Below are 24357 nucleotides of genomic sequence, written 5' to 3' on the forward strand. Positions count from 1 at the left end.
TCTTCATCCAGGTGTTCAAGATAGTTACTGGACAATTACTGTGCTTAATTTGTCAGTGAGACATTTGCATACTGAGGATTACCAAAGACTATTCTTTTAAACTTAGGCACGCCTCCCTGAAAGGAAAGAACAGTCACAATCACCAGACACTAATGTAAGATTTCTTTCTTTAAAAAAGAAATAACTCTAAATACTTAATTCTGTATTTCTTAACATTCTTGTTCTGCTCCATCTTACGTTAGTCAGTTTGGTGCCACCTAGGGGTAGTTGTAGGAAAAAATTAATAAGTGTGAGTTCAGAATCGGCCACGTCTTCCAGTCAGCTTGTCATCAATCTTTCGAGGCCATCCTTTGTTTTGTCTTTGTAAAGCATCATCTGTAAGTTGATTTTGTTGTTATATAATCTTTGATGATGCATGTCTGCGTATAATTGTAGTGTTAGGCTTTGATACATCATTATTGGTGATCGTTAGCTTAGCCTATCTTTGAAATTGCTCTTTGTGTTAAACCTGTATTTCTTGCTATTTTATTTGTCATATAATGATTCCGTTTGATTAATTTGATGCATTTTCTCAGTTTTAGAACTAAAAAGAGGAATATTATTAGTAATTTTCCAATTCTTGATTATTGTTAATTTACTGTTTTTACAGTTTTACTCCTTATTCATAATGTACTCGGCATCTTATTAAACAAGAACAACTAAGATGAATCCTGACTCATCTGTACTTTGTGGATGGAGGTTGGCTGGCTGTTAAATTGCACACGTATACGCAACGAGAACAGTATAATTCTCTTTCACATTTATTAGTTATTTTTGTCCCCACATCCAGGTCAATATCCTGCTGAGGACACAGCAGCCTATATCTGTAGAAATACAGGTAAACATGGCCTTTTCCATTTTATTTTGTTTCTATATGTTTTGATTGCTATATTTGCTATCGATAGTTTACATTATATAAGTACTGTTCTTTTCAGGATGACAGACCTGTGTCAAATTCACCAGAGACTGCAGAAGAAGGGACCTCATCAGAAGTACAGGTAAATACAAAAGCTACCTCATATGTAAATCAGGAATGTTGTATGTAATTTTGGTTAATATGGTGTTACGTACATGTGTATAACAATTGTCTCTAAATGTGTAAAGATAACTGAGTTTGACATCAGATGCTTAAATCAGTACAAAGCATAATGTATTATTGATAAGTTTAAAAGAGGAATATCAGAATTTAACACATTTTTTAGTACACACTTAGCTTATGATCACTCAAATTTCGATTCTTTCTTATTTGTTACAGAATACCAACCAATCAAACCATGTCTCTTCAGGTCCCTCAAATTACCTTGTCACAGATACCAGTTGGCTCAACATCCTTGCATTTTCCCTGAAGCACAATGTAACAGGTGCTTTAATGGAGGACATGCTGAAGCTGTTAAGGCTATGTTGTGGGGATGCCACAAGCATCCCACGTAGCAAGTACATGCTAGAGAAGGCGTTTGAAGCTTTTGTAGACAAATCAGAATACCATCATTATTGTGGTGTTTGCAACTCTTACATTGGCCTTTCAGTGTCAAACGACAGTGAATTGAAATGTCAGATTTGCTCATCAACCCAAACTGTGAGACAAAGTTTAGAGTTGGGTCAATTTTTTATTTGTATGCCTTTGAGAGATCAACTTACAGTTCTTTTGGAAAACGAACCTATTACAAATATTTGCAATGACCAAAGCAGAGGTGGAATAACAGATGTTTATGATGGGAAGTTATATAAATATCTGAAATCAGTTGACGATTCTTTCTTATCACTGTCATTTAATTGTGACGGAGTGCCTGTTTTCAAGTCTTCTAAATTCAGCATCTGGCCCTTACTATGCTTCTTTGAATGAAGTACCCCCAGAGGAAAGAGATAAAAATGTCTTGCTATGTGCCCTGTGGTTTGGGTCATCTAAACCATTAATGACTACCTTCCTCAAACCTTTTGTGGAAGAATGTAAAAGTCTTAGACAAACAGGTCTTCAGTGGCAGGATCCCGTAGATCACTCAATCAAAACGGTGAAGGTCTATGCATTATGTGCCATATGTGATGCTGTTGCACGACCTTTACTGCAAAATTTTAAACAGTTTAATGGAGAGTATGGGTGTGGGCACTGTCTTCATCCAGGTGTTCAAGTGAGAAAAGGCAAAGGGACTGTGCGAGTGTATCCTTGTTTGAAGGAGATGCCAGACCTCAGAGATCACGACACAACTGTGCAAATAGGTGAAATTGCCAAAAATAACGAAAATACTATTTTGGGCATAAAAGGGCCATCTCCAATTGTTGACTTGCCCAATTTTGACTTGATTAATGGCATGGTCCCTGATTATATGCATTGTGTGTTGCTAGGGGTTTGCCGGCAAATAGCCAGTTTATGGTTTGATTCCAAAAGCTACAGTAAACCATGGTATATTGGTTTGAATACTGCAAGAGTGGATGGAAATCTTTTAGCAATCAAGCCTCCAAGCAGTTTTTCCAGAATCCCACGGTCTATTGTTGAGCGAAAGTTTTGGAAAGCTCACGAATGGCAAAATTGTCTTTATATTACAGTTTGCCGGTCCTGAAAGGGATACTTCCAAACAAGTATCTTTGCCACTGGGCTTTACTTGTGGAGGGTGTGAGCATTTTGCTAGGTTCAGACATTGGCCAAGAGGATATTGACCATGCTCATCAGGCACTAGAGCTTTATGTTAAATCAGTTCAGTCTTTGTATGGTGAAGATCAGATGACCTACAATGTGCATTCAATCCTGCATTTGACTAAGAGTGTTGAGAATTTAGGTCCTCTCTGGGCCCAGTCTGCTTTCATGTTTGAGAGCTATAATGGCTACTTGCTCAAGCAAGTTAAAAGCAGTAATGCAGTGCCTCAGCAGATTTGCAAAAGAGTAGCTTGGTCTCGAGCATTGCCACGCATAGCTAAGGTCTGCTCATCTAATGATGTCTCACCTGAAATGAAATCATTCTACACAGAAATGACCTCCAGTAAACATCATGTAAGGAACTATGCTAAATATGACAGGGTGACTGCACTTGGAGTGCCAAAGATTAGGCCGGTGTCTGAAAATGATGTGAATGCATTGCATGCATTTTTAGATTTACCCGGGACCTCTGTTGGCAGGTACTATAAAAAAATAGTTGTCAATGGAGAGGTCATTCATAGCCAAACATACACAAAGACAAAGAAAAGGAACAACTCTGTTGTGATATTGAAAGATGGGAGTATTTTCAAGGTTTCATACTTTCTCTGCGTCAGTGATGATGAACATCACTTATACGCAATTGGTAAATTTGGAAATTGTACAGTGCAGAAGCTGGTTCGAGGATGTACTGTCAAAATTTCACTGACCTTTATGAGGACTGTTCATTTTCCTACAGGATTTGAAAGAGCAGTTGACAGCAATGACATTGTGAGACCGTGTATTTACATTAATTGTGAACAGTGTGGGCCTGTTGTTTGTGAACAAATCAGAACATATTATTGTAAATGAACAAATTTGAGTCAAATATGTTTCTACAACAGGAATCTTATATGTTAAAACCGAGGTGTTGAAAGTTGGCTTGAATATATTCAAAAAAAATTATGTTTTACTTTGCTGGTGGTGATAAGCACAAAAATCACTTGACATTTTGGAAGGTTTTATGTCTGTAGGTTAAGTATAGAACTGTCTATATACTAAACTTCTGAGATAATGTTTAGAGAAATTATCAAAAATAAAAATGAAATCTGGTGATGTAGTATTTGGAAGGAAAATCTTGATATATAAAATATCCAGCTGTATCTTAAATACAGCTCAAATAAATAATTGTGTAATTAAATGTGTGTTTTTGTGTGTGGTTTACATAAATAATGTGTTTTATCCAAGGTTGAAAATCTATGATTGTACATTATATGACTCTGATTGACAATAGGCTTAGGACTCCACTTAATAAGAGCAAAGGCATGAGGGAAATACAGCATTATACTAATAGAGGATATGCATTGATGTCACTTTCCCACGTGAACATGTCGGGACACGCCCTGGCACACTCTCCCCTGGGTGGCAAAACACCCAGCAAAATGGCTGAGGAGAATAGGAGAAACAAAAAAACCAGTGGCCTATACCACGAAGCTGGTTTGGGTTTTTAGTTCACGTGTAGTTTGAGCATACTCCGAGTTTTCAGGCTCAAGAAGGTGGATTGGTTTTGAGCATGGTGACTTAGGCTACACGGCTAACCTGCTCCGGAGCAGGTTTTATTCTAGGTTAGAGATCGCAAAAAAAACTGGACCAGTCAGCTGTGAGAAAGTGGCGTATATCTGACGCAGTGAGCCACCCCCCTCGTATCTCTCGCTCCAAATAAAAAAAAGTTTAAAGTGATAAGATTTTAGAGGGAAAATCTTTTGCCGCTAAGTGTTTATTTGTATTGTATATTTAAATGTATTGATTATAATTTAAAACACGTTCATATAACTCTTATGTGAGTTGATAATTAATATTTATTCATTAATATTAAACATAGCATTTAAATTAATATAACTATATTCGTATAAAAACAAACTTTAATACATAAAGCATTTTAAAGTAATGAAGCATAGGCCTACATATTATCTTTAGATCTTTTTGTAAACCTATATAAATAATTTAAATGTTGCACGGAATTGCGTTTCCTGATATTGTAAGCAGTTGATTGGCTGTGTGTTTTGCCACCCACAGGGGCGCGCTCCCGCGTGCGCTCATGTGGTGTTCACGTGGTAAAGTGACGACACGTCCATACCCTCTCTAGGTAAACTGCACTACAGTATACAGGTGCATCTCAATAAATTAGAATGTCGTGGAAAAGTTCATTTATTTCAGTAATTCAACTCAAATTGTGAAAGTCGTGTATTAAATAAATTCAATGCACACAGACTGAAGTAGTTTAAGTCTTTGGTTCTTTTAATTGTGATGATTTTGGTTCACTTTTTAACAAAAACCCACCAATTCACTATCTCAACAAATTATAATACTTCATAAGACCAGTAAAAAAACATTTTTAGTGAATTGTTGGCCTTCTGGAAAGTATGTTCATTTACTGTATATGTACTCAATATTTGGTAGGGGATCCTTTTGCTTTAATTACTGCATCAATGCGGCGTGGCATGGAGGCAATCAGCCTGTGGCACTGCTGAGGTGGTATGGAAGCACAGGTTGCTTTGATAGATGGAGCACTTCATGCTTCCTTCTGCTGACAAGCTTTATGGAGATGCTGATTTCATGTTCCAGCAGGACTTGGCACCTGCCCACACTGCCAAAGGTACCAAAAGCTGATTCAATGACCATGGTGTTACTGTGCTTGGTTGGCCAGCAAACTCCCCTGACCTGAACTCCACAGAGAATCTATGTTGAGAGACACCAGACACAATAATGCAGATGACCTGAAGGCCGCTATCAAAGCAACCTGTGCTTCCATACCACCTCAGCAGTGCCACAGGCTGATTGCCTCCATGCCACGCCGCATTGTTGCAGTAATTAAAGCAAAAGGAGCCCCTACCAAATATTGAGTATATACAGTAAATGAACATACTTTCCAGAAGGCCAACAATTCACTAAAAATGTTTTTTATTGGTCTTATGAAGTATTATAATTTGTTGAGATAGTGAATTGGTGGGTTTTTGTGAAATGTGAGCCAAAATCATCACAATTAAAAGAACCAAAGACTTAAACTACTTCAGTCTGTGTGCATTGAATTTATTTAATACACGACTTTCACAATTTGAGTTAAATTACTGAAATAAATTAACTTTTCCACGACATTCTAATTTATTGAGATGCTCCTGTATGTGTTATACATGTCTTTAAAATATGGTGGACATTCATATTAAATTAGCATTATTTCCCTATGTTTTTACATTATAAAAAAAACTATAGGGCTTAAATTGTATGTAGGACATGTATGATTGCAATACATTAATGTCATGCAATTTGTATATGTGGTTTTTATCACATGTATGTCCCTTACAATATTCTGTTGGAACATATAAAAGTCACATGTGTTTTTAATAAAACTTATTCATATGGGCTCTAATGGGTCATTTGAATCATTTCTAACCCTCGAATCTATGAAAGCACTGGCAGATAAACGTTGGTATCTTTTCTCATAAAATGAGAGGTACAACATATTACAATCAGCATATTCAATACTTGTTTTTACTGTTGCCTGTATATGACAGTGGTTCTTAAATTTGCTTGAACAGACTCGTCTTTTGACAGGCAAGCGTGAGTCACATTTTCACTTCCTGTATTTTTGTCACATGAGTGACGAACTAAACAACTTCCTGCTCAGATGAATCTTCGAGACAGTTATATTTGAACAACATTTATATTTCCTCCCATATGTGTAATTATGTAACTTTTTAACGATTTTTGGAAAGAAGTCCAAAAAGTCCAAAAAAATGTTTTTACAAAATAATCCAATTAAATAAAAACGGAGTTTCCGTTTTAAAACGATGCAAATGCCCCAATATGAAATAACTACACACCGAGGCAATCGACATGGAAATGCCAACGTCTGTTCATTTTTTTTCTACAGAGCTAAACCAGAACGTTCAGCTTTTTTCTAAACTAGTGTTTATGGTCTGTAGCAGAATGCAGTCACGCCAAATCTGATTGGGCAATCGTGAAGTGTTGAACTTCATACTTTCGTTTCTGAATAAGTGGAGAGAGCACTGCCGCCTTTGTGCATTAGATTCTGGACGCACTTGACAATCCAGGAGGTTTCTGAAGACACCCAGATAAACTAACGCAGGCAAAAATGAAAAACGGAATTTTGTTGATTGCACTTCTCATGGCAGCAACGGGTAAATCATACATTTTTATTATTTCCAACAGTATTCCTGCTACCTTTAAAAGAAAATATGCTTTAATTATGCATAGGAAACCTTTATGATCGTTTTATTATACCATGGTATTTATATGATAGCCTACTATAAGGCACTACAAATACTACTTTCCAAATATATTTATTTTTAGTGCAAAACTAATAGGCCTAGGCTACTTATGTACAACTGACAGCTGTTAATAAAGCATACATGTTAACATAGCCTACAGATCTGCTAATTATGCTTCATTTATTCGTTTTTTTATTTATTCGAACGATTTTACGTCAAACTAGGAGTATTTTTGACATTTTCGAAACTTACCTACTTTCGCTTTCCGTGACTTCCTTGATTTGTAGACAACGCAATGAAGAGAAATTGATAAATCTCAGGTCACACACTGCTGCGCTCTTCAGCAACAGCAGAAAATTCAAGAAAAAGAGCGCTATGTCATATGGCGTTAATAATAATGCACTATACGTATTTGCAAAATAATCTTTTGCAAATACGTATAGTGCAATTCAACCAAAACATGTAGACTTTGGGCTTAAATGAACGGGTGAAACTTTGAAACAAACAAAGTAACAGTTACAATTGTCAGCAGTTACATTTCTATTATTCAGCTCACAGATCACGCGCAAAAGGCTGGATTGTCACATTTCCCCGTTGGGAAATCCTGGCGTGCGCTGTGACTGCCAAGGAGGAAGTGAATGTACATTCATCAGCCATTTTAAACGAAAGACCTTGCTAGGTTGTACGTCCATGGTCCATGGTGTTTCAAGAATCGTTTATTTTTTTTAACCAATCTCTGTAAACCTGACAGATTGTTTTGCATGAACATATCAGTGGACATCACCTTACTTTCACATATATTTCCACTAACAAACAATTAAAAACGTAATAATAACGTAATTATGTTTGTATGTGTATTTAAATCTGTACCTGAAACTCCGCTGAAAGAGCTTTGAGTTAGAGCAAAGGTTATGTGTTTGATCCAAACACACATACTGATAAAACATATGCTATGAAGACACTTTAAATCGCTTTGAGTAAAAGCGTCTGTCATATGTGCAAATGTAAAAATGGTTTGCCCAATAAATTGAAGAACCTTTTATTAGTTGCAAATGGGGTCTATTGCATTTTTTTCTTTCTCACGTTTTTTTATTCTGTCTGCATCTTTTTCCTCAGCTTTCACTATAGGTGTTCCACATGCTGCCCAGCCTAACAGCGCCACCTCAGCTCAGACAGAAACTACAAGCAGTCCCACTACCATGATGGCTATTGCTGTAAACAGAACAACTCCACATCACACAACCACGACTGTCCCTTTAAACACAACAACCCCACACCACAAAACCACGACTGTCCCTTTAAACACAACAACCCCAGATCACAAAACCACGACTGTCCATTTAAACACAACAACCCCACATCACAAAACCACGACTGTCCCTTTAAACACAACAACCCCACATCACAAAACCACGACTGTCCCTTTAAACACAACAACCCCACATCACAATACCACGGCTGTCCCTTTAAACACAACAACCCCACATCCCAATACCACTACTCCACACACCACTACACCATTGCCTGGACCGACCTCACCTACCAACATTACGGGAGGAAATTACACTGTTCTCGACAAAAATAACAAAACATGTGTTATGGCTGATTTTGAAATCAAGATCTTTGTGAACAACAGCGAGGTAAGATGTTATCTGCTGGAGTGACTTATTTGACATTGCAGCCTTCTTTTTCCATAAGATTGCTTTCCTAGTTATTTTTTCTTTGAATAACATGAAAAATATATTTTTTATTAATAAGTTTTCTTTCCTTAGGTTAATGGTACATTTATTGTTCAGCCGATCAAAACCAATACCTCTGGGTACTGTGAGGATAAAGTGGCTAGTCTGTTTCTACAGTTCGATGAGGGCGAAATCACAATGAAATTTAGAAATGTAAGTCTGCTTTTGTTTTTAAAAAATATAAAAATGTTGTTTAGCTATAAACATTGTCTTCCATGTATGATGGGTAATCTAAATTCTAAAGGCTAAAATTAAAAAGCTATTTAAAATCAAAAGCTAAATTCTTTCTAAAGTGATGTAAGAAAACAATGGTTTTGTTAAAAGGGGTACTGTAAAAAAATTGTTGTTTTTTGTTGGTTCAATTTACAAAATAAATTACCTGGCGCCCGTTTCAATAAGGAGGTTCAACCAACACTGCGTTAAAATGTGAACGCTGAGTTGTTTAACACCGAGATGCGAAACTTTGAGTTTTTAGTTTCAGAACAGCTGATTTGAGTTAGTTCTATCAACTCTGGGTAGACTTACCTTGAGTTAAGCGCTTTGCACCACAACTACGACAAGCCATGTTCAATGGAGCTCCGAAATTACGATTCACCATGACAACGGCACCAAAAAAAAGCAACATGGCGGCAGAAAGCGCTTGAGAGCGAGGAAAACTTTTCCGCTCTGCATACAGTGGATTTACAAATGTGCTTTAATATGTAAATGACTTAGTTGAAAGTTGAAAGTTTAAATTGAAAAAAGATAAATGTACCAATAAACAAACAAATGAATCAGTAAATTAATTAATAAATGAATGAAACAACAGAAATAAATCAGAAATAATACAAAAAATCTTATTTTCTAACTCCTCATGAGTACTCTAGTGAGGTGTCTAATATATCATGGTGAGTAAGACACTTGTTAGTGTGTCAGACTCTCATGTCAAAATCAGACTGTTCATCGGTTCGAACCCTGCTCGGAGCAGTTTTGGGTAGGAATGGCTGCACGTCTAAATTAATTGTTTATTATCTTTATCACTTAATTTCTGCATTTGTCTGTATTTATTAATTTCTTTATTCATGCACTTTATTTACACACTTTATTAAGTCATTTCTTATCCTCCATAGAAAACTACCATTTGTGCTCTGATGTAATACACGGCCACGATGGCTAATGTTATTGTTGTAAGGATGGATGAGATATATTTTGAATAAAAAATGCACAGGGAAATATGACAAAATTCCACTCTGGTCCTAAATTCCTTTCTTAAAATCAGAGAACATTCCTATGAATAAATGCAGCCTCTTCAAATACAGGATCCTCTATAAAAGCACTTATGACATTTTAGTCACTGAGATGGTCTCTGTGTGATCAAAATGCGTGCCATGAATGACTGTATTAATGAAAGAATGAATGAGGTACACCACTTGCACTTTAAAAAGGGGGAGGAGATCGAAAGAAACTCTGGGTTTACCAAAGAAAACCTGCTACCGACCAGGTTAGGTTCACAAAGTAAGTTACTATGGTTACTGACTCTGAGTATAAGTTACCTCTCTTTTAGAAATGGGCTTGAGTTACCCCGTTTTCTCGGGTTTGACATACCTCACATTCTGAAATGGAAAACCCAGAGTTTCCCTCATTTCAGGGTTGACAGAGTTTTCACTAAACCTCCTTTCTGAAACAGGCCCATGGTTGCCTTAAAATTTTGAGTTAATTCATCTTAAAAAATTTGTTTGTTTAAGTGACTAAAGTTGAATTAAAGGGATACTTCACCCTAAAATGAAAATTTACTCACCCTGAGATTGTTCCAAACCTGTATAAATTTCTTTGTTTTGCTGAACAGACAGGAAGAAATTTGGAATAATGTCAGATCTCATCCACCATTCACTGCCATAGTAGGGAAAATAAATACTATGAGAGTCAATGGGGGATGAGATTTGACAATCTTCCAGATGTCTTCATGTGTGTTCAGCAGAACAAAGAAATGCATATAGGTTTGGAACAATCTGAGTGTGAGTAAGTGATGACAGAATTTACATTTTTGGGTGAAGTATCACTTTAACTCAAAACTTTAAGGCAACCAGTTATTTTATTAGTATTTTTTAAGTTGAACCAACAGTTATTTTTACAGTGAGGCAATTGTTACTTTAAGAATCTATTGGGCTACTTATAAGATTACTTTCATTGGTTTCACCCAATGTAAATAGGTTGATTCAGTCCATTAACTTTAACATTCAACTGTTCATGTTCATGAAACTGGAACTGTTAATCGGAAGTCGCTAACTTTTTACTTTGGGGCCTGTGTTTCCATACAGTATTTCTAAAGTATTTATCCATAGGATGAAATACTTGTAAATTTAAAAGTAATGCAATTATTGAAAGGTCATACATTAACTGATTCCTATTTTTTTCGGGATTTTCCAGAATGAGACATCAAAAATGGTCTATGTTGAGACTTTGGAATACGAGTTGAACTATGCTTTTAAATCTGGAGGTAAATATCCTGCCATTTGACTACAGTAACATTATATGCCATGTAAAACAACCACAACACCGCATTCCACCACATCCTCTATTTAAAACAATTAACAGACTTTGGACTTTCTTCCTGTGAAGTTACACTATTTATTTATTGCATCATGTATTGTGGCAAAGGAGGTAAATATTAGTAATGGTATTTATATAGGTCTATGACATTGCTTAAAATAAAAAGATGCAAAAATGTACAAAATACTAAATTCTTGCAATAAAAACAAATAAATGGTTTCAGCTTTGTCTTAAGTGAGCAGTTAAAATGTCAATATATACAGTAGTTAAATAATGTGCCTTAAAATGATTCGATTTAACTACTATTTAACTATGTCTGTTTGGCTGCTTTGAATCCTTTTTCAAGGATCCAGACCGACCAGTTTGGCCACACTTGCATTGTAAGTCAGTCACATGCGAGGAAGAATAAGGAAGTATTGATCTCATTTTATGCAGTGGTTACAGTAAATGTTCCTTTTTGACGAAAAGTCCCTGCATGAGTATGCATGTCATTTTAGGAACGATAAAATGTGTGGGCCTTATGCTTATCATTTGAAGAATTTACCCTGGTTTATCTGAGATTACTATTACAGCTGTTAAACATATGGAGATTACTCTTCATTTTTGCATATGGCTGTTTGTTGTTAGGTTAAAGATTGTGTAAGGATGAAGAATAGGAGAGGACCTGGTTAGTTTGGTCATGGTTTATCAACAATAATGAATTTTATTTTTGTCAATAGCATTGAGAAAATACTCAGGGAAGAATGAATCTCTTCAGCTGTTTGCCGCAGCTGCTGGTCACTCATATTCCTGCAAAGATGTGAAAGTGTTCGTGGGGCAAGGTGTGCATCTGGATTTCACCAAGAGCAGAGTTCAGGCCTACAACATCAAGAACAAAAACTTTGGAAAGAGTAAGTCTGTCATAACCTTGTTGTCATCAGAGGACAAACATAATTCAATAATTTGATTATGTATTTGTTTTGAGATTATATGATGCACTGGGCACAAATCAAAAGGCACAATGTACATCACCATAGTTATATTATCACTAAAATACATGGTAAATCACTGGTAAATCAGAAAATGTTGATGACACTGTAATAATTTTAATTTTTTAAGACACCAAAGTTATACAGTATGTGTACTCCTCGACTTTAAGCTCACCTTTGTTCTGACATTCTGTACAATGCAGAGTGTTGCAAAAAAGCCATGTAAGAGAGCCGGTTAAACCTGAATGTAATTCATCAGTCATACTAAACACATTTTTACTTTAGAGCAGTATGTTAATACCTGAAGCTCATTTTAAGATAACCTGACAAAACATTTTTTACAGTGTGGGTATTATGCATATCTGTTGTGGTTACAAGATGGTCCAGTTTCATTTAACTCAACTCAACTTTATTTACTGTATATAGCGCTTTTTACCATTTTCATTGTTTACAAAGCAGCTGTACATGAGACATATTGACTATAAGCAAAACAATTAAAGTTATACCTGTAAAAACAAGAAAAAGGTGAAAACACAGAAGACAGACATACCCACATACAGACACTCCACACACACAATATGCACACGTACTAACACACATAGACATAGACACACACACGGACGCACAGACACATGGACGCGCACGCACACACACACACACACACACACACACAGACAAACACACACACACACAGACACGCACGCACGCACAGTGAAAGCACACATTTAAGATAAAGGAGAGAGAAACACAGGTCAAAAATTAAACAGACTATAAATACCTATATGCAATATTAATTAAGTAAAACTTTAAAATTCTAAAGCAGCCCCCACGGCCAGGCAAATAGTGCAAAACAGTATGCAAACGGTGGCGAGGAACCCAAAACTCAAATCGAGAAAAAAAACCTCAGGAGAACCCAGGCCCAACCAGGGGATTCCAGTTCCCCTCTGGCAAAAGCTGCTGCCTCTGCACAAACTCAACAGTGCTTGCACAACAAGGCTAAATAAAAATAAATTATAAGGTAAATTATAGATTTAAGATTATCATTAATAATCTAATAGCATTTGAAATTTTGTAGTGAAGACGTGTCAAGTCACCGCGTCCTCCTTTATCCAGCTCTATCATCTCAGCTTTTGTTAGATGGCCGATTCCCATTCTCCGCTCTACCATCAGGGCATGAACTGCATCCTGCTCGCTGTGGTAACCTTGGAACAATGAGACAAGACTGGCTGAGAGTAGAGTACTGTTCTGCACTCTTTGATGCAACAAGTACATCAGTTGTGTTCCTGGTTCCACTTGATCTAACTAATGCAGCCTAAACCCTCAGAGGATTTATATTATGGAAGTGTAGTGTATGCAAGATTAAAAAGATGTGTCTTTAGTCTAGATTTAAACAGAGTGTGTCTGCCTCCCGGACAGTGCAGGGAAGACTATTCCAAAGTTTAGGCGCTAGCTAGGAAAAGGATCTACCACCTGCACTTGATTTTGAAATTCTAGGTATTACCAACTGACAGGACGCCTGAGAGCGTAATGCACGTGAAGGACTGTAATACAAGAGAAGTTCACTCAAGTACTGAGGAGCTAAACCATGTAGGGCTTTATAGGTAATAAGCAAAATTTTAAAGTTAATGCGATGCTTTATAGGTAACCAGTGCAAGGTTGACAGAACCGGGCTAATATGTTCATACCTTTTTGTACGTGTAAGAACTCGAGCTGCCGCGTTTTGGACCAGTTGGAGTTTTTGTAATAAGCCTGCAGGGCAACCACCTAACAGTGCATTACAGTAATCTAGTCTTGATGTCATGAATGCATGAATTAACTTCTCTGCATCTGATAGTTACAGCATATGATGTAGTTTAGATATATTCTTAAGATGGAAAAATGCAATTTTACAGGTGTTGGCGACATGGCTCTCAAATGGCAGATTACTATCGAATAGAACGGCAAGATTCTTAGCTGACGACAAGGGTTTTATGGAACATCAATAGTTAAGCAGTATTCTTGGTTGTTACGTATGGCGGTTTTCGGTCCAATAAGTAACACTTCTGTTTTGTCCGAGTTCAGTAATAAAAAGTTGTTATAAAGTTGAGTATCATCAGCATAACAGTGCTGTTAACTCCGTGTCGCTTTATTATATCTCCTAGAGGTAACATGTATAATCTGAAGAGCAGAGGCCCTAAGACTGAGCAACTTTAAAGTTGATGTGAAGATTTTCTTTTCTGATTGTGTTTTTTTTTTTACAACAGCTGACCTGTGCAAGGCTGATCAACCTGACTACCGTGTTCCCATTGCTGTGGCCATCATACTCATCCTCCTCATTGTCATTGTAGTCATTGCTTACTGTATCAGCAGAAAACGGCGGACCAATGGTTACCAGTCTCTTTAAAGGCCTACACTGACTTCCCAAAAGTACCACCAGTAATACCAGTTTACAGGAATTTTAATAATGTTATGTAAATCCTAAAATAATGTTGCTCTGGTACAGATAAACATGGATGGCATAAGATTTATTTAACTAATGAGTTTGTGAAATGCAGACATAATGCATCCAAACACAAGCTGCTTTTGCTGTTAAGATTTCTGCATCACCAAAGATCATGTTACAATTCAGACAAGTTAACCTTAGTGCATACCTTATTTGGCCTACCTTTATAAAATTACCATTTTAAAGAACTTTTGAAAATAATAACAGTCAACTGACAGGGGATGTTTATTCTTTGCTGTTGCTAACGCTGCATCCAGTGTGGACGAAATGTAAATTTATAATGGGTTCTAATGCTTTCTATTGTCTTTTGTCGCATCGCGCCGCGTCCGATGTAAACACGGTGTTAACCTAAAGACCTGCACACATGTACTGCATTCTCTGTCTTTGGGGGCCAACCCCATATATTAATCTGATGTACATAAATCTAGGGAACTTTGAAAGGGAATTCAGTCGTGCTTTGTTTCATGCAAGCATTTTGTACTGAACTGTACTTTGTAATTAGTTTAAATATAAAAGAAAGAGTTTAAAAGGCAGGTATATCCATGTTTTCATTCTAAACTAATTCTTTAGAGAATTATAAATCGACTTTTTTGTACTTTTCTGCTGTTTTCTGTGAAAAGCTGCGATTTAGGATAAATTGGAAACGAAATACAGGAATGCACTGAATAAATTGGGGAATAATATACATGTTTTGTTTACATCTAATAAATGCATGGTGTTTCACTTTAATATCCAGCCTTGTTCTTTGTAAAATTTAAACTGTAATGCATATTTGATGTACACTAACATTTCCAGATGTGGACAGTTTTTACTGTTGTCCCAAAATGCATGTTATATTGAAAGATCTGCAAAACCTAACAGTCTGCGATGCTGTGAAAATGTACAGCAACATTTTTAGTCGAGGATGGTCTACAGTAATATGGAATAATAGTAGCCTAGTGTTCCTGAGACGTCCAGATGTGGAGAAAGGGGCGGGAACTGAAAATTCAACAACAAACTCTTCAACCAAGCCAGCTCTCCTCGACGGGATTTTTTTCTGCATCTGACTTTATAGGGTTTTGGTCAACTTCTAATCGAGTTTTTCTTTAAACTGACATAAGACCATATAAAAGAGAATGATAAGTGAGTAGTAAATTTACTGATTTTTCTTCACCCATCATTTTATATGCAGTCCATTCTTGCTTGTTCGTTTGTTCTTTCTTCTAATCCAACATTTTCTTTCAGTTTTGCATTTTTATCTGAAACAAGAATTTATTCTCTTGTCTATATCCGCTAGATTGATCCACGAGTCTTGTTTTCATAAACAGGCGAACACGAAACGGGGGTTTCGGATGCTGCTTCTGATGCGCCAGTCGAAAACCCTCGCCCAAGTCCGAGCGATTTGCTGGAAGTGACTTTCCTAAAGAACCCCAATCAAAAATATAAATACCGAGAAGCAGAACCCAAGATTTTAGGGGTAGGCTACATATGAAATTCACATCGAATAAGAATATTTCCAAACACTTCCTAATCGACTGAGGAGTCATTATTTCGTTGTGTTCTTTTAAAGGTTGCAGAGATAGCACTGACTGTCTTCTTCATTAGTTCCAGAACTGCGACTTTCACAAAGGATGAAACCAGTCGTTTTCTTACGCCCTTTTCTTCGATTGTAAGTGTCTGTTTTGATTGAGAAAAAACGTGAGCCTGAACGTTATCCACAAGACGTGCTGGTATTATTAAAGTTTCATGTCGTGTTTAAAAAGTAATAATTATTTAACACAATGTTCTCCTTGAATAGAGCATAATAGCTGGCGGTCTGGCAATAGCTGCAGAGAAACTCCACCTACCAATGGTAAGTTTTGAAGAGACCCCACTATGTGGACTGCAGTTTCACTGAGCATGAGCAAAAACAACTTTCGTTGTATATTACCCTAAAAGCAGTTTGGATGGCAAGTTTTAAAATGTTACTTTTAGATGCTGTTTAAACAAAATATTGTATCGCTGTTTCAACCTTTTGTCTGGAACAACCATCAATACGATCATAAGGAGAATGTTCTCGTCATGTGTGTCTAATTTCTTAACAGCTCAAGGCTTGTTTGGGAATGCAGATAGTCATGTGTGTGATATATGGGTTTCTTTTGGTCATTTTGAGCTCAGTGGCTCATCAAATCCCTCAAATGTCAATCAATTCTACCTGCTGGCTATACTACGAGAACCACGACGAACCACCTGTAGATGGTCCTGATCGTGGCATATGTACAGGTATCATGGTAAGTTAGCTTAAACCTTTTAAAGTGTTATCCTGCAGATTAATTTCATATGCGACTTAATCGGATATTGTAACCATCATCACTGTACACATCATACACAAATATAAGCTTACTCATTTTATTATTTTTATCCATAGGAAGGATATACTCATCTAGAGTTAATACATCAACTAATAGTAGCAGTTCAGATTGCTCTTTCGGCCACACTAGCTGTATATTGTTGCAAAGTTATTCAGTGCTGTTCACCCAGTTCTTATGTGGTATGTAATGCAGAAATGCAGCAACACAGTTCTAATGACACAATGCTGAGCTTTTGAAGGTAAACCTTTTCTGTCTTTTTCAGCCTGTCATTGCTATGAAGTCACCCACAGCTCCAGAGTGAAAGAGAGGGGGGTATACATCTATCAAGTCATGTGTTTATCACATTAGGATGTTATTTACCTTACAACAGGAACTGATCATTTTGTTATTACATGAATACAGCTAATCAAATATATGATTTACTGAACTAACACAGTCACTTATATCATATTTAAACATTTTAAGAGCATAAAACTGCCTAAATGTATTAAATGTTGTCTTTTAACAAGATGTACAGAGCTTGTACTGAAGTAGGTATGATGTATTATTGGAAGTTGTCATTATAATCTTTAAAAAATCTTATACATATTATATAATAAACATTTACTAGGTGGTTAGCGTAAAAACCATAATAAGAAGGTATTAAACAAATGCAAATAGCTGCTTAATGTTTTATGTAGTTATTGGTCTTAATACTGTTGTGTGCCACCAGTTTGTTTTCAATGTGAAAACAAACATCTAGTTATGAACTACGATTTTACCATAACAATAAAAATGTGTTACCTTTGGAACTATAAAAACTTCACATTCTCCTGCTGACCTTTTGATGTCAAGATGATATTTGTTACTCCTTAGAAAGCAAAAGTCATCAAAAATGAATGGAGTTTACATGTGTTTTACATTATCCCCAATCATTTAATGAAATCATTTAACATTAAATATTTCCCATGTAGACATTTCAGATACCACAAACCAGAAATGTTTTAAATTGTGCAATTCTTAGAAAGTTTTTTTATTGACAAAGCACATTAGTTAAGAATCTTCACAGAAGATAAAAACAGGTGGCAGCAAAACTGTCTATTTAAAATAAATGAAAAAGGTTCTGATCTCTTTTGGAAAAATAGTTACATTGAAGTCCTTTGTCATGCCACTGACTTCTGTAAAACATACATATAGGGACAAAAAAAACAAAGATATTACTGATTCTAAATTATTATTATTGAAATCTAAATAATTGGGTTGCATATACGTCACAACATTTTTAGACTGATCATTTTAATAAAGATCAAAAACTGACATTGAAAGAGAAATTAATGAAATATCACCTGTTTTCCCTACACCTGTATTGGTTTTCCAGCTCCACCTCTGAAGGTCTGATATATCCCAGGTTCCAGTAAGAGAACGTTCCATAACTTTAGTCACCTCTCCAATGCCCTGCATGACTTCCTGTTGAATAGCAATGAATGTGTTCACTGTTTACAGCAATGTTTATGAAATAAATATGCCAATTTGACAGTATATTCATGATCTAAAACAGCAAAAACGGTATAGAATGTATAAGGACCTTTAGGTTAATAGTGGTTGGCTTTGATAAGACTGGGTCCTCTCCTTCTTCATACAGATGTGTGACCCTCAACAGAATACGGTCAAAGTTGATCTTAAAATGTTTGTCTCCACCTCAATATATAATAAATAGATAATATATCTTTTAGTTTAAGTAGACTTTATATATTGTACATTAAAAAAAATCTATATTGCACTTAATCAAATATTGGTAAAAAGCATAAAGTTACAATTCTACAAGCCAGTGTTGGCTCACTGGATGCTGTCAGGAATATCAGTCTACCTGAGCCAAGATTTTGGAGCTGCCGGGTATGATTGGGACTGTAGTTCCAGCCAGGTATGCTGAGGGTCTGCATGTGTAGGTTTTGCGGCAACACAACGGGCTGATCAAAGGGCTGAATAGATTTCCCCTTCTGAATCCAGAGCTTTTCTGTGTAAGAGGGAAAGATTTACACACTACTATTTTTCTTTGTAATACATATATAAAGCAACCAAATAGGAGTAATGTATTCCAAACCAGATGTTGGGTTTACTACATATTTTACATAATAAGGTATGTAGGGCACATCTTCAGGATTACTTGAATTTTTTCAGGTAATTGTGTTCCACATGCTTAAGTACTATAGCATCTGCATACTCACGAGGTTTGTCAATAGGCATAACGACTGGTCTATGCTGTAGTTCTAGTGCCTCCTGCTGGTAAATGGATGATACTGCAGCAGGGGAGCCCAGTATCATCCAGAGGATTGGCCGTACCACAGAGGAGTCATTAAGGGTCAAATTATAACCCAGATTCCACTCCTGATTGTTCCAAAGGCACCTATGAAGCATCACCTGACACACACACAAAATGTTTGGCAAAGCTATAACATTTACTAGTCGTTTTCTAGGTAAGTTCTCCTACAGACTGAAACAATAACAGCAAGTCTGTGTGTTTTAAAGTATAAAAAAAAGTTGCACTCACCTCAAACTGACCCTGGCTCAGACTGGCCACTCCATGAGCTCTTTCGGTGAGGAATGCAACTCTGCAGGAATCATCTTCTATATAGGCTGCTCGTACCACTGGATAGTAATTCTGTGCACATACATGCAAAACATTCAAGTTGAAAAAGCACACGTGTACCTTCTCATATCAGATAAATTTGAATGAAATTTGTAAAAAACATTACTCGAGCAACCGTGTTGTTGACAAAGTTCTTATATGTCCTTCTCATCATCTGGTAGCCATTGTTGTCAGTAAAAAGTGTTCTGTTATTTTGAAGGCTTGTGCTGGTTCTGAACACAGTTTCTCGGTTCACCTCTAAGGGGCCTACTTTGTAGCTCTGCTCCAGTCGGTGGCAGGCGAGCTTACCTTGAAATCCTACTGGAACTCTGGTGACCACAGAGTATGTATGGTTCTTATCATCCTCGTTTCTGCAGAGACAAAAACACAGACTCTCAGTTTAGAGAACTACTACAAAATACACAAGGATTTTTAGATTTTCATAAGAAAATGCGGTGGCTGGTTGCAAGTGCTTTGCTGTGGTTGTTAGGAATATACCATGCAGCTGCCATTTATATCTAGTAAATACTCTTATCCAAAGTGACAATCTCTACAACTGTTAGAGACATATCCATTAGAAGAGCCAGAGAAAATCAAGGAAGAGGATTTTTCCTATAGAGTGACCATTCAAGGTCTCAAAAGTGCTCATCGAAACATTTCTGCAGTTTTTGAATATTGTGAGTGATGTGTCTGACATGGTGGCGTTATTTCATAGACATCTTTATGATGTTCATTTCCTTGGAAATTGTTTGGTTCCTCCTAATTCATTCTTTAGGTTTATTTTGCCTGCTGTACAATCTTCTATTTAAAGAATGTCAGTAACCAAACATTTATGACTCCCATAGTATTTATTTCCCCTACTATGGCAGTAAATGTTTGGTTACTGACATTCTTCCAAATATCTTCCTTTGTGTTCAGCAGAACAAAGAAATTTATACAGTTTTGGAACGATGTAAATAATGACAGAATTTTCATTTTAGGGTGAACTATCCCTTTAAAAATGTTAAACCCTTGCTTAGAACAGTGATATCACACCTCTTAAGTGGCACAAAGGTTTTCAAGATATAAAACATAAAATCGTTCATGTGTGTCTGGATTTTTGACTGATGAGTGTATGAAAATTCTGAAATCAGTTACTTTGACATTATGCTAAACTGTCCTTGGAAATGATGTGAACCACTAATTCAGAACACCAAAGGACTTTTGATTTCTTATACCTGTAAAAATACTGTCGGATCTCTGAGACTACTTTCCCTGGCACAATCTCCATAGCTACAGATTTGTAGGCAAGAACAGCTGATCCATTGGCTGTAAAGATGTAGTTGTCAGAGATGGGCCCAGCATTAACATCTCCATTGGCCTCATATTCGCAGAAGTCCTGTTGCACTAGAATACTCCTCTTTTCGTGCCTGTAACATAACATTTAGGGTAAACAACCTATTAAACACACCTTAAATGACTGTTTGGACACAAGCTCATACAAACGATGAAAAACATACCGATCTGTGATGCTGTGCAGAAGGTTTGTCTCTTGATCAAACATCAGTTTGTAGCATTCATTCAGCACTGGCAACAACTTTCTCCCTGTGCTCTTCCAATGGCTCAAGTACTTTCTTTTAAATTTCACTATCCTGGCAACATGGGTCTTCCTGCAGGCAGAGCCAGAGCCACAGTGGGATTGTGGGAACTGTACAAGGTATTTCCTGTACTGAAGTCCACCCAGCTCAACAACAAAGAACAGATCATAGCCAGAGGAATTTGTTGCAGATTGTTGAATCTGTGGAGTTTATTATCAGATTATTATAACAAATCAAAAGAGAATATGTGAAATGTGAAGCAATAAATGCAGCACACAGCAGGCATATACATATTATAAACATGTGTGCATATATATCTGAAAGCACAATTGTGTGTTACCTGAGCAGGTACTGGTTTTCCATCATCATCAAGCACAACTGCCATTGCATATGATACAGAAACATTAATATATGAAGAAATGTTCCAGGCAAGAGGGTTGTACACAATGACATGCTGCTCGAGAACATCTAAAACATAACAACAAAACATATCATCAATACTAGCAATGCCAAGGTCATGGGTTCGATCCCAGGGGATTTGCACATAGTCAGAAACAAATGTATAATACAATGCAATATAAGTCGCTTTGGATAAAAGCGTCTGCCAAATGCATAAGTGTAAATGTAATACAACTTTTTTTATATTATGTTCCAGGTATAACTGCTCAAATAAAAGCAAAAGGTACGAATTTCTTGATAATTTTACCCTTCTTCTCTACAATCGGTCTGGTTTGGGGTGGGTGGATGTTATTAGAATGTTCTAGGGAGTGCGGAAGTAAGAAAATGGCTGCCAAAAGTTCCTCAGCTCCCATCATGCCTTGCATGAGATGTTGCATGTACATGTCAGCCACTTTGGGGGATTCTGTACCTGTAATGCCATCATGATGCTGAACCTGGTCAAATCAGATCAACCATTATTAGTTTCTCAAAGCCTTGAAAATGGTTGCGGCACAAACAGATAAAATGTACCTCTGAGACAGCCCAACGCAGGGCTTGAGTTTTTCTAGAGCCCACTCTCTCGGAACTGGCCCATCTGGGTAGCTGATGCTGTATCGAGTGAAGAGAGACTCTGCTGCATGCAAGAGAGAGCTTGCTCGTCTTGCTATTCCTTTAAGAACATCCCTGGAGCCATAAAACCCTGTCCACGCCTGAAATGATTCTGGAATAAGGGTAAGAGATCATTTAGGGCCATGTGTAGACCTCATGACACATAGAGGCTTTATTACACAATTCACAATGTTTATGCTTACCTGTTGAATAAGGGAGGAAGTCTTTGCTTCCTCTAACATCCCAGGACAGGTTAGTCTGGTGGACAGCCTGGAAATAATCCCCCAGTGTGGCATATTGAACTGCAACTCCATATTTGTCACTGTGTGTGTTAATATAGTTAACCATCACATCCATGTTCATGAATTGCACTGAAGCATTGTAGAACTGCTTGTCACAACCCTGTAATAAAACAAAAACTCCAATGAGTCCGAGTAAATCAGCGAAATTAAAAACTATTTATTCACCATGAAGCTGAACTGACCCAAGGCCACAGAACATGACTGGTTTTGAACCACTGGGCTCTTTGTTTAATATTGTCCACCATGGTCTACGCATAAAGCTCCATGGTTTCCTTGGTCACAGGCAGACTCATGTTGGGGTAGATGCCATCTTTAGGTGGGTCTGGAAACAAGGCCACACCATTCCAGTAAAAGCCAGACCTGAACACAACCAATATCAGAATCATTCTATGCAGTCGAAAAACTTAAGAATGTAACTGAAGAATGTAAACAAATGAAACACAACAACATGTTGTTATACAGTCATGTATAGCCAAAATCTGCAGCATGCAGGAATTTACCTGTTAGAGAAGGGAAGGTAAGATGGCGTGCAGTAGCTGAACTGGTCCATGGTGTGTGTGAATATCTCTTGTTTTTCCAATAAAGAAGCAGAACCTCTCCATACAAACTGCAACTTCTATAAATACAGTTGGAATTAATATACATGTATCAATACAGCATAACCCAATAAACAACTCTAAAAGAACAACCTTGTTTTTCTGCATAACATCTTTCAGGTCATAATCGATACGGGAGATGAGGTGAGCGTTAAACCCCGCCAGTGCAAAGAGGACAGGGGTGGTGGCTGAAGCACCAAACGGGTCAACATGCCATGAGAACCGTGGCCGAACACCGAAAGTCTCATACAAGAAGCCATGACCCTCTACATGCCAGACAGAGAGAAATGGCAAATAAAAAACCCAGAAACATGGTAATACAAAGTTCTCATAATAATACCAAGAATATAAGGCACAAACACCTGTGAGTTGAAGGATGGCATCATCTACATCTGTCACTGCCTCATCATGCATCACCTGACCCCCAATTATAAACTCCAGACGACCCTCCTGCAGCAGCTGTTTCACCTGACATGTGAAAACAAAAAACATTTAGCACAATATAACTTATTTAACAGCATAATGTATAGAAAAAAGGAGTAAACCTATGTGTCAGTCCTTACCTGTTTCTTGTGCCAATCAGATGCCACATTAACCCACCAGAGTCGAAAAAACTCCTGCTCAACTGCGATGAATTTGCGGCTTTTGACTCTCGAGAGCTCCTCTACTACGCTGCTGTACACATTGCTGGCGTATGCATGCATACTTTCCTACAAAACAAGTTTGATACAGCTTTGACAGGTCCAAATATGCATAAACACAGAGTCTAAATGGACATAATTCCTTAAAAACCTGAGTTTACCTTCACTGTATACACCCAACCAACATCCATATGACTGTGAGGAATGACGAAAGCTTGAATCCTTTCAGCAGCATCGTTTTCAGAGGTTGTCATAAGTAGTAAAACGAAAAAGAAGAATAAAAACATGTTCACCACGACAGGACCACTAGAACATTATAAGCAAGGTTTTACTGGCGGTCTCATGACTGCGGGCGCGTGAGATCTTCTGCGCACGCGCACTTGTACGGACAACTTGTAGGCTACTTCCCTGTTCGATGTGCTGGCATAGAGGGTTTTGACAACTTTTTGAACCCCCAACTTCTTAAAAACGACAAGTTAAAAAAAGGTCATTAGTTTAATTGTAATATGTATACAAAATGATTTTAAAATAAAATAAAAACAGCATATAAACATTTGGCATTTTCGTTTTAATTTCAACAAAATATAACAACCCAAACATTAAGTGTA

The 24357-nt window shown here is 37.0% G+C and overlaps 4 protein-coding genes across 6 annotated transcripts; 3 read left to right on the plus strand and 1 right to left on the minus strand.

Annotated features, from left to right (window-relative positions):
* Positions 1-266: 266 nt before the first annotated feature.
* Positions 267-4894, plus strand: LOC130549655 (uncharacterized). Of its 2 annotated transcripts, XM_057326935.1 has the most exons (5): positions 273-377; positions 650-738; positions 830-877; positions 975-1037; positions 1295-4894. In XM_057326935.1, the coding sequence occupies exon 5, from the start codon at positions 2555-2557 to the stop codon at positions 3515-3517; it is 963 nt and encodes a 320-aa protein (XP_057182918.1). In that variant the 5' UTR covers positions 273-377; positions 650-738; positions 830-877; positions 975-1037; positions 1295-2554; the 3' UTR covers positions 3518-4894. The 2 variants fall into 2 exon arrangements, with proteins under 2 accessions (XP_057182917.1, XP_057182918.1); XM_057326934.1 differs by lacking the exon at positions 650-738 and having other exon boundaries at positions 267-377.
* Positions 4895-6636: 1742 nt separating this feature from the next.
* On the plus strand, positions 6637-15380 carry cd68 (CD68 molecule). The gene is made up of 6 exons (XM_057326927.1): positions 6637-6843; positions 8050-8573; positions 8706-8825; positions 11079-11148; positions 11921-12091; positions 14413-15380. Exons 1-6 carry the CDS (start codon positions 6798-6800, stop codon positions 14550-14552), a joined length of 1071 nt encoding a protein of 356 aa, XP_057182910.1. The 5' UTR covers positions 6637-6797; the 3' UTR covers positions 14553-15380.
* Positions 15381-15496: 116 nt separating this feature from the next.
* Positions 15497-17790, plus strand: LOC130549649 (uncharacterized). Of its 2 annotated transcripts, XM_057326928.1 has the most exons (7): positions 15497-15773; positions 15959-16107; positions 16201-16299; positions 16429-16482; positions 16715-16900; positions 17038-17160; positions 17244-17783. In XM_057326928.1, the coding sequence occupies exons 1-7, from the start codon at positions 15767-15769 to the stop codon at positions 17280-17282; spliced, it is 657 nt and encodes a 218-aa protein (XP_057182911.1). In that variant the 5' UTR covers positions 15497-15766; the 3' UTR covers positions 17283-17783. The 2 variants fall into 2 exon arrangements, with proteins under 2 accessions (XP_057182911.1, XP_057182912.1); XM_057326929.1 differs by lacking the exon at positions 17038-17160 and having other exon boundaries at positions 17244-17790.
* A 163-nt stretch (positions 17791-17953) lies between these two features.
* man2b2 (mannosidase, alpha, class 2B, member 2) lies at positions 17954-24111 on the minus strand. The gene is given in 20 exon segments (XM_057326926.1): positions 17954-18138; positions 18307-18427; positions 18546-18658; positions 18828-18974; positions 19186-19378; positions 19509-19619; positions 19714-19957; positions 20804-20995; positions 21086-21363; positions 21504-21631; positions 21870-22056; positions 22133-22155; positions 22158-22322; positions 22414-22612; positions 22695-22872; positions 23013-23128; positions 23202-23374; positions 23471-23576; positions 23672-23818; positions 23911-24111. Coding segments are annotated over 20 exon segments (3027 nt in total). The 5' UTR covers positions 24037-24111; the 3' UTR covers positions 17954-18058.
* Positions 24112-24357: the final 246 nt, after the last annotated feature.

The sequence above is a fragment of the Triplophysa rosa genome, unplaced genomic scaffold (assembly GCF_024868665.1).
Source record: "Triplophysa rosa unplaced genomic scaffold, Trosa_1v2 scaffold147_ERROPOS1033765+, whole genome shotgun sequence".
Taxonomy (NCBI): Eukaryota; Metazoa; Chordata; class Actinopteri; order Cypriniformes; family Nemacheilidae; genus Triplophysa; species Triplophysa rosa.

Excerpts from the sequence above, each read along its gene's own strand:
- LOC130549655 (XM_057326934.1), top strand. The coding sequence starts at position 2,555 with ATGGCAAAATTGTCTTTATATTACAGTTTGCCGGTCCTGAAAGGGATA.
- cd68 (XM_057326927.1), top strand. The coding sequence starts at position 6,798 with ATGAAAAACGGAATTTTGTTGATTGCACTTCTCATGGCAGCAACGG. Across the intron at positions 6,844-8,049 it reads ACTTCTCATGGCAGCAACGG|CTTTCACTATAGGTGTTCCA; the intron begins GTAAATCATACA and ends CTTTTTCCTCAG. Across the intron at positions 12,092-14,412 it reads GAACAAAAACTTTGGAAAGA|CTGACCTGTGCAAGGCTGAT; the intron begins GTAAGTCTGTCA and ends TTTTTACAACAG.
- LOC130549649 (XM_057326928.1), top strand. Across the intron at positions 16,108-16,200 it reads CAGAACCCAAGATTTTAGGG|GTTGCAGAGATAGCACTGAC; the intron begins GTAGGCTACATA and ends GTTCTTTTAAAG. Across the intron at positions 16,901-17,037 it reads GCATATGTACAGGTATCATG|GAAGGATATACTCATCTAGA; the intron begins GTAAGTTAGCTT and ends TTTTATCCATAG.